The sequence below is a fragment of the Gekko japonicus genome, unplaced genomic scaffold, assembly GCF_001447785.1.
Source record: "Gekko japonicus isolate JY-2015 unplaced genomic scaffold, Gekko_japonicus_V1.1 scaffold1098, whole genome shotgun sequence".
NCBI classification, from domain to species: Eukaryota; Metazoa; Chordata; class Lepidosauria; order Squamata; family Gekkonidae; genus Gekko; species Gekko japonicus.
This window is the reverse complement of record NW_015160244.1, coordinates 539,438-548,387: the sequence shown is the minus strand read 5'-3', so window position 1 is coordinate 548,387 and position 8,950 is coordinate 539,438. Positions and strand designations below refer to the sequence as shown.

Below are 8,950 nucleotides of genomic sequence, written 5' to 3'. Positions count from 1 at the left end.
CTTTTTTTGGAGCTGGGACTCCTTTGCATGTTAGGCCACACACCCCTCATGTAGCCAATCCTAATGAGTTCCTGCTCTTGGGTGTGGCCTATTATGCTAATGAGTTCCTGCTGGGCGTGGCCAACTCAGTAGCCAGCCGGAACTCCGTTCCTGTGCGTTCCTGCCCAGAAATAGCAGAGTCTGGAGATCTCCCACTTTTACAGAGATCAGCTCCCTTGGAGGAAATGGCTGCTTTATGATCTATGGCACTGGACCATGCTGAGGCTAGCAATGCTACCCCATAGCTAGCAATGCAAAACAGTCTAGTGGAGCCTGAGCGGTGGGTGTTGCCTTCTGACACACATAGGGTGATGGTCAGGGGTGTGTGGCCTATGCAAATAGGTAATGCAAATGAGTTATGCTAATGAGCCCCTGCACCTCTTTTTAATGACCCCTGCCTAAGACCATAGAGTTGCTTAAGCCCCGAACAGAGCCCAGGGAGCTCTTCCCTCGCTCCTCCAGACGGGGTGTCACTCAAAGCCTTGCCCTTCGCGCCTGCGCAGCGCCGTTCTGCGCGACGGCACTCTAGGAGCGGAGGACCAGTTTCAACACGGAGCTAAATAAAGGTGGGACCGCCGGAGCAGGGAAGCGGACGGAGCTTCCGGGGCAGGTAAAGGGCGGCGGGTTTGCACGTGTGTGTTTCCTTTGTTGCCCCGCAGGCGGGAGCAGCGGCTGATTCGTGTGCCCCGAGATATAAATAAGCGACGGCGCCCGCAGAGTCCCTTTTGAATGTTGACCTGGAAGGGGTTGCCAACCTCCAGGAGAGGTGGAGCCTGGAGATTATTGTCCGGGATTACAGCTGGTCTCCACCAGCCAGGGTTCCCTCTAAGCTGAGTCAGCGTGATCCGGCTCACAGTTTTTTAGCCTCCAGCTCACCCATTTTTGTCCTCGCTCAGGAAGGAGGGCTCCAGAGCAAACTAATCAGGGTTGCCAAGTCTGGATTGGAAAATACCTGGAGACTTTGGGGGTGGAGCCAGGAGAGGGCGGGGTTTGGGGAGGGGAGGGGCCTCAGCACAGTACAATGCCACTGAGTCCACCCTCCAAAGCAGCCATTTTCTCCAGGGGAGCTGATCTGTGTCGGCTGGAGATCAGTTGTAAAAGCGGGAGATCCCCAGGCCCCACCTGGAGGCTGGCAACCCTAAAACTAATTGATGCAGCAGCCAAATGGCTCGCTCACAGTTTTAATGCCAGGAGCTCACAAAGTAGAGTTTTTGCTCACAAGACTCCATAGCTTAGCGGGAACAGTGGTCTCCGGCCAGTGTGCCCTCAAAGCTGAATCAATGCGAGCCGGCTCACGGTTTTTTAGCCTCCAGCTCACTCGTTTTTGTCTGAGCTGTGCTGACACTGAAGTTATTGCATAGGGTAATTACCAGGATGTGTGCAATCCTGTTTGTTTATTTATAAATCCAGTTTTGAGACCACCTTCACCCGATTCTTGGGGCTCAGGAGGGGGTGTACGACGTTTAAATACAATTTAAATCGTTAAGGGCATTAAAACAATACAATGATAATTCCAAAAGGCTCCTAGAAACCAATTATTCTTACTCCAAGGGGGGAGTGGATGGAAAAAAGAGGCTAGACTGTTTAAGACGGTTGATTAAAAACCCGTTGCTAACCCTAATCCAACCCAATTGAAATCCATGTGCTGACACTGAAGGTATTGCATAGGGTAATTACCGGGATGTGCGCAATCCTGTTTATTTATTTACAAATCCAATTTTTAGACCACCTTCCCCCGATACTTGGGGCTCAGGGGGGGGGGGACGTTTAAATACAAAAAGAGGCTAGACTGATTAAGACCGTTGATTAAAAACCCATTGCTGTCCTCAACCGGAAGCCTGGCAGAACATCTCTGTAGCGCAAGCCTGGCGGAACTGAACCAGGTCCTGCAGGGCGCAGGATGTTATTTGGCAGAGAGTTCCACCAGGTTGAAGAGAGCCAGATGTCTCCAGCCAGGGGTCTACTGATGGCTAGTACTTTTGCTGGCATTTGTAGGGGTAGTCCCAGAGGTTTGCATTGCTGTTGCTGTCTGAGACCCCCACCTCAGCAGGATGACGGTGGCCAGGTTTCTCTCCCCCCCCTCCATGTGCCAGTAGACACAAAATGTGCAGTTCCAGAGGTGGAAAGTTCCATTCTGAAAGAACATTTCAAAATGACAAGCACTCTGCACTGCTAGGAGGGCTGTCAGATTCTTATTCTCCGGCGCTCTGTCGGCTTAGAAATGTCACAGAACGTGACTCTTAAGCGACAAGGCAGGTGCATGCGGAGAACGCAAAAGGTGTGTGGTGGAGGCACCTGCTGTGCATGTGAATTAAAATCACATCCCACTATACAATTCTGAACGTTGATTTAAAAAACAACAACAACCCTGCCTGCTGTTCATATTTCCTGACACTGGAGGCCCACTCACCCATCCTTTCAGATTCCAAGAGCATAGAAAGGAACTGGAAGAACCCTTTGGGTGGTAGTCAGAGGATAATTTTGGCTCCTCTTTTCTGGGTGGCCTTCAGAACCTGAACAGGATTTTGAAATTCGTTTTGCTTCGTTTCTTTGGGTCTAAAGTTAGACTGCTGCCACACTGTATCTCTTAGCGTATGTGGTTCTGCCTTAACCGATAGTATGTTTATCCAGTTTGGAAGATTTTCTTTTTTAAGCATAGTTATTATTTTGGCAAGGTGGGTGGTATAGTAATAGTTTTGTAAATTTGGGAATTTCAAGTCCTCCCCTCTTGTCTGATCTGTATAGTATTTGTGCCCTGCTTCTGTGCTTTTTTTGTGTGCCCACAGGAAGTTATTTAATGTATTCTGCCATTCTTTTAATTTTGAGTTTGGTATTTCCATTGGTATGGCTCTGAAAAGGAAATAGATCACTACTACCTGTTCGAAGTTGGACATGCCTGGCCTAGGGTGATCCTGCATTGACCAGGGGGTTGGACTAGATAAAAAAATAAATACACATTGATGGGGTCTGAACTGGCAGAGACTGATCAAGAGAGAGATCTTGAAGTTGTAGTAGATAACTCACTGAAAATGTCAAGACAGTGTGTGACTGCAATAAAGAAGGCCAATGCTATGCTGGGGATTATTAGGAAGGGTATTGAAAACAGATCAGCCAATATAATAATGCCCCTATATAAATCAATGGTGAGACCTCATTTGGAATACTGTGTGCAGTTCTGGGCACCACACCTTAAAAAGGATATTATAGCTTTGGAAAAAGTGCAGAAAAGGGCAACTCGAATGATAAAAGGGTTGGAACACTTTCCCTATGAGGAAAGGTTAAAGCACTTAGGGCTCTTTAGCTTGGAGAAAAGACGACTGAGGGGTGACATGATCGAGGTTTATAAGATTATGCATGGGAAAGAGCAGGTAAAGAAAGAGGTACTTTTCTCCCTTTCTCACAATACAAGAACTCGTGGGCACTCCATGAAACTGCAGAGCGTTCGGGTTAGAACGGATAAAAGGAAGTACTTCTTCACCCAAAGAGTGATTAACACATGGAATTCACTGCCACAGGAAGTGGTGGCGGTTACAAGCATGGACGGCTTCAAAAGGGAATTAGATAAGCATATGGAGCAGAGGTCCATCAGTCGCTATTAGCCACAAGGTATAGATAGGGGCTCTGGGGCAAGTGATGCTCTGTCTTCTTGGTGCTTGGGGGGGTCAACAGTGGGAGGGCTTCTAATGTCCTGGCCCCACTGGTGGACCTTCTGATGGCACCTGGTATTTCTGGCCACTGTGCGATACAGAGTGTTGGACTGGAGGGGCCTTTGGCCTGATCCAACATAATCTCTTATGGCCTGTATGGCCCCTTCCAACTCTATGATTCTATGCTCATCCACTACATTAAACCTAAGCTATAAGGAGTTGCGTTCCTAAATAATTGGTCTGCAGAACTTTTTCTTAGTTCTGAGCTTGTAGCAATCTCTGACTTTGGTGTGCTTTTGGAGAGGGTTTTCGACAGTGCCTTCCGATAACTCTTCTTCCCCTGGACGGTCTGCTAAGTCTTCAGAGCAGAACAAGAAGAGCGCCTACGCCACTCAAGATGTGACTTTGCTAGGAAACGGCGAGCGTTTGACAGCCCTTCCCAGTTAATTAAGCCGCCCTCCGAGACGAGCGGTGAGGTTGGACGGGCCCCAGTGCTGTCACTCGGAATGCGCGGGCAGCATTTGATTTGCAAATCCCTTTTTTGCTTTTGCAGACATGGATCCGGAGGATACGGAACAGCTGGCGGCTGAGGTGCGTGGAAAGACTGTCAGCGGCTGGGACCTTTTGCAGATTGCGACAGGCACTGGTTTGGCCGCCTACGTCGTGTGGGCGGGGATCCTCATGCCCGGGTTCCGCAGAGTGCCTTTAAAACTACAGGTAAAGCTGGCAAGGAAGGGAGACCTCCAAGGAAATCCCGGGCTAGGCGCAGGCAAGAGTAAGCCACCTCCTGGAAATGCCCAAGCCCCACTAGGGGTTGCCAGAAATCAAACATTGATTTATTTGCTTGTTTGTTTAAATTTGCTAGGTCCCCCCTTTTCTGAGTCAGGGCCCAGGGCAGCTTACATCAGAAACAATACGATATATAAGAAGATGAAAACAGCATTAAAATGTGTTAAAGCGATTCATCAGAAGACCATGACTTCCAGGCAAACACATGCACACAATACAAAAAACAAACAAACCCCACTACAAGTAAAGCCACAGGCGATTTGGTAAGACTTTTTAAAGGGTGGCTCAAGTGGTTAAGATGCTGAACTGCAGGCTGTGGAAGGTCGGTAGTTCAGCAGTTCGAGACCCGAGTGTGCCGCATGACAGAGTGAGCTCCCGTCTCTAGTTCCAGCTCCTGCCAACCTAGCAGTTCGAAAGCAAGAAATTGCAAGTAGATAAATAGGTACCACTTCAGTGGGAAGGTAACAGCGTTCCGTGCGCCTTGGTGTTTAGAAAAGCGATTCATCAGAAGACCATGACTTCCAGGCAAACACATGCACACAATACAAAAAACGAACAAGCCCCACTACAAGTAAAGCAACAGGCGATTTGGTAGGACTTTTTAAAGGGTAGGTGGGAAATACTTTGCAGTTGGGAAGGAATTTCTGTAGACTGGCCTATCCATATGCAAAGTATGTGCTGTACCCGGGACCTAGAGTTGCCAGCCTCCAGGTGGGGCCTGGAGGTCTTCCATCAGTGGCTATTAGCCACAAGGTATAGATAGGGACTCTGGGGCAAGGGATGCTCTGTCTTCTTGTTGCTTCTAGTGTCCTGGCCCCACTGGTGGACCTCCTGATGGCACCTGGTATTTCTGGCCACTGTGTGACACAGAGTGTTGGACTGGAGGGGCCTTTGGCCTGATCCCACATTGGCGTCTCTTATGTTCTCTTATGTTCTAGAATTATAACTGATCTCTAGACTAGAGACGTCAGTTCCCCTGGAGGAAATGATTTCGGAGGGTGGGCTCTGTGGCATTATATCCCTTCCCAAACTCCCCAGGCTCCACCCCCAAGTCTCCAAGAATTCCCCAACCAGGACGCCTTCCAACTCAGTTCTTGCCTTTCTCTCTCTCTTTCCTCCAAACTAGGTGCCATATGTCCCAGCAAGTGCCAAACAACTGGAGAATGTGATGTTGCTCCTGGAAGGCCGCTCTGGAAAGCTGGTGGATTTAGGGTCAGGAGATGGCAGAATTGTAAGAAAGGGGGGGGGGATTCTTGAACATGATCTTTTGGGAGGCTTGCTACAGGTCCGGGAGAAGGGTTCCAGATGTCTCCTCCATGAAATGCTAGTTTTCTATGTGGAGGATAATTTTTTAAATGGGGAATGCGTTCTGTCATATAGGGAGATAAGGTGGTATGGTATAGCCCAGTGATGGAGAACCTTTTAGTGACCGAGTGCCCAAACTCCAAAATCCCCAGGCTCCACCCCCAAGTCTCCAAGAATTCCCCAACCAGGACGCCTTCCAACTCAGTTCTTGCCTTTCTCTCTCTCTTTCCTCCAAACTAGGTGCCATATGTCCCAGCAAGTGCCAAACAACTGGAGAATGTGATGTTGCTCCTGGAAGGCCGCTCTGGAAAGCTGGTGGATTTAGGGTCAGGAGATGGCAGAATTGTAAGAAAGGGGGGGGGGATTCTTGAACATGATCTTTTGGGAGGCTTGCTACAGGTCTGGGAGAAGCGTTCCAGATGTCTCCTCCATGAAATGCTAGTTTTCTATGTGGATGATAATTTTTTTAATGGGGATGCGTTCTGTCATATGGGGAGATAAGGTGGTATGGTATAGCCTGAGCTCATCAGATCTCAGAAACTAAGTAGGGTCAGTACTTGGAAGGGAGACCACCGAGGAAGACTCGACAGAGGTAGGCAGTGGCCAACCACCTCTGCTTCTCGCTTGCCTTGGAAGCCCCTTTGCAGGGGTCGCCATAAGTCTTGGATGGGAGACCACCAAGGAAGACTCTGCAGAGGAAGGCAATGGCCAACCACCTCTGCTTCTCCCTTGCCTTGGAAGCCCCTTGCTGGGGTCACCATAAGTCTTGGATGGAAGACCACCGAGAAAGACTCGACAGAGGAAGGCAATGGCCCACCACCTCTGCTTCTCGCTTGCCTTGAAAGTCCCTTGCTGGGATCGCCTTAAGTTGTAAGCTAAGCAGAGTCAGTACTTGGAAAGGAGACCTCCAAGGAAGACTCTGCAGAGGAAGTTCCATGGGCAACCAACCACCTCTGCAACTTGACAGCCCCCGCAGTCTGAAGTGCTTCAGCCTAGGTACAAGGGTCCTGCTTCTGCGAGAGCTATGCTGAAACCTTGGCAGGCTTGCAGTGGCTTCCAGTGTTTCTGCAGTGTCCACCTGCCTCCCTGTCAGGGGTGCCAAGGGCGACCCTCCTAGCTTGCCCGGGAATCTACCGGAATCGGCATCGGTCTCCTGGGTACTGTGAAAAGCAACCCTCAAGAGTTTAATAGTATATTTTAAGAAAACCTTGTTCCCTTGCCGCACTTCTTCACCATTGCTGGAGCCAGAGCACCCAGCGTCCTTTCCTTCCATGCACAACGTCTTGTACTGTCTGGGAACGAGGGGCCGTGGATCTTAGGGTAGTGCCAGTGGAGGAGGAGGGAGTGGATGGCATTGGCGGGGGGGGGGGCTCTCACAGACAGGCTTCATTCAGAGACAGCATCCCTCCTGCCCGGGTCTTGAGGACTTCCCTGGGAAATAGCAACACTGGTGCTAATGCTGGGCCTGGTTGCTCCTTTGGAAAGAGCTGGCCTCTCTCTCATGGGTCCTGCCGCCCCTATCACCGTGGGCTGGCCCGTAGCCAGGATTCTGTGGCTCGTGGGGCAAACTTTTCCCCGGTGGGGCTGAAAGTGCAGAGAGGAAAGCCACTCAGCCAACAGAAAGCTGTGACCTGGATAGATCTCTAAATTGCAAGCTATCAACCACCAGTTCTCAGCTGCTGCAAGTTGATCGCTCCTGCCAGCCTAAGCAAAAAATCTGATCACAAACCGGCAGGTGGGGGTGAGGACTTCTGTAGTCAAGAAAGCTTAACACTCGGGCAGGAAGACTCTCTTCAAGGAGACCAGCTTCTTGGCACAGAGTTAGAAGGGACCCTAGAGGTCACCTACTCCAACCCCCTTGCTCAGGGCGGGAATCGGTCAACGACAGCACCCTACTCTGCTCAAAGGTGTTCACGCCTTTGAAAATGTTTTAAATCCTTGAAGAAAGCATTTGCAGGAGAACTTCTTGTGGGGCTGTGCCTTGCTCACACCTTTAAAAATGTTTTAAATCCTTGAAAAAAAGCATTTGCAGGAGAACTTCTTGTGGAGCTGTGCCTTTAAGAATGGGGGTGGGGGGCCCCAAAGCCCCACCGTAGCTACGGGCCTGCCTCGCAGCATGATGCTCTGTTGGGTGATAGTGAGATATTGAAAAAAATGGTATTTAGCAGAGATAAGATAGCCCAGCAGAGCCAGAGTAAAATAATTCAGACTGAGAGTCCATGTGTGATTAAAATATAACGTTTTTACTAAATTCTAGCATGGGGAAGGGTAACTGGGATGAAAATAACAACAGAGCTAAATAGGCTACATTGTTACACTACAAAGACAAAACTAGAAGAGGAGAATGGCTGCTCTTCTTCTCCTTAAGAACACCAAACAAAGACGGGAAGAGAGCCATAAAATGGTAATACACCTTGACACTTTAGTCCCAATCAAATCCCTAGATCAGGGAGAAAATTCCCCGGGCAGTCCTACAGCTAAAGAACATTGGTTACATGAGAAACATGTGACTTCCTGTGAGTAACATAAACAAACATTTAACCCCAGATATACTGAGTGTTTTCAACTTGTAATACCCAACATGCTCTGACTGTGCTTCCAGGTCCTGGAGGCCTACAGACAAGGCTTCAGGCCCAGCGTCGGTTACGAGCTCAATCCGTGGCTGCTGCGGCTGTCCAGCTACCGTGCCTGGAAAGCTGGGTGCTACGGCAAGGTTTCTTATCGCCGGGAGGATCTGTGGAAGGTAAGAAGCTCCCAGGAAACAGCACGGAGGAGGAGGGACACCGTGACCAGTTTTCCCTCTAAGCTGAGTGAGTGTGAGCTAGCTCTCGGTTTTTTAGCCTCCAGCTCACACCTTTTTGCCTTAGCTCAGGAAGGAGGGGGCTCCAGAGCAAACTAATTGATGCAGCAGCCAAATTGTTTGCTCACAGCTTTCATGCTGGTAGCTCACAAATTAGAATTTTTGCTCACAAGACTCCACAGCTTAGAGGGAACTTTGGGGGCGCAAAGCATGCCGGCTTGAAGGCAGTTGCCTCCCCCGATCCATCTATGTGTCATGTTTATTTCGTTGATATATCGCGATCTTAGGACTGATTGGAGACAGTCAGCGGAACCAAGTGGTAAAAGCTTTTTTTGGGGGGGGACTGTACCATTTCAGGCTTCAGCCGGGG

General features: G+C 49.5%; 1 protein-coding gene across 1 annotated transcript in view; it reads left to right on the top strand.

Moving 5' to 3' along the window:
- Positions 1–4,241: 4,241 nt before the first annotated feature.
- FAM173A (family with sequence similarity 173 member A) overlaps positions 4,242–8,950 on the top strand; it is a 27,392-nt gene continuing 22,683 nt past the window's right edge. The window contains exons 1-3 of the mRNA XM_015413661.1: positions 4,242–4,403; positions 5,602–5,706; positions 8,383–8,523. Coding sequence (XP_015269147.1) covers positions 4,242–4,403; positions 5,602–5,706; positions 8,383–8,523 — 408 coding nt within the window. The remainder of the gene's footprint in view (positions 4,404–5,601; positions 5,707–8,382; positions 8,524–8,950) is intronic.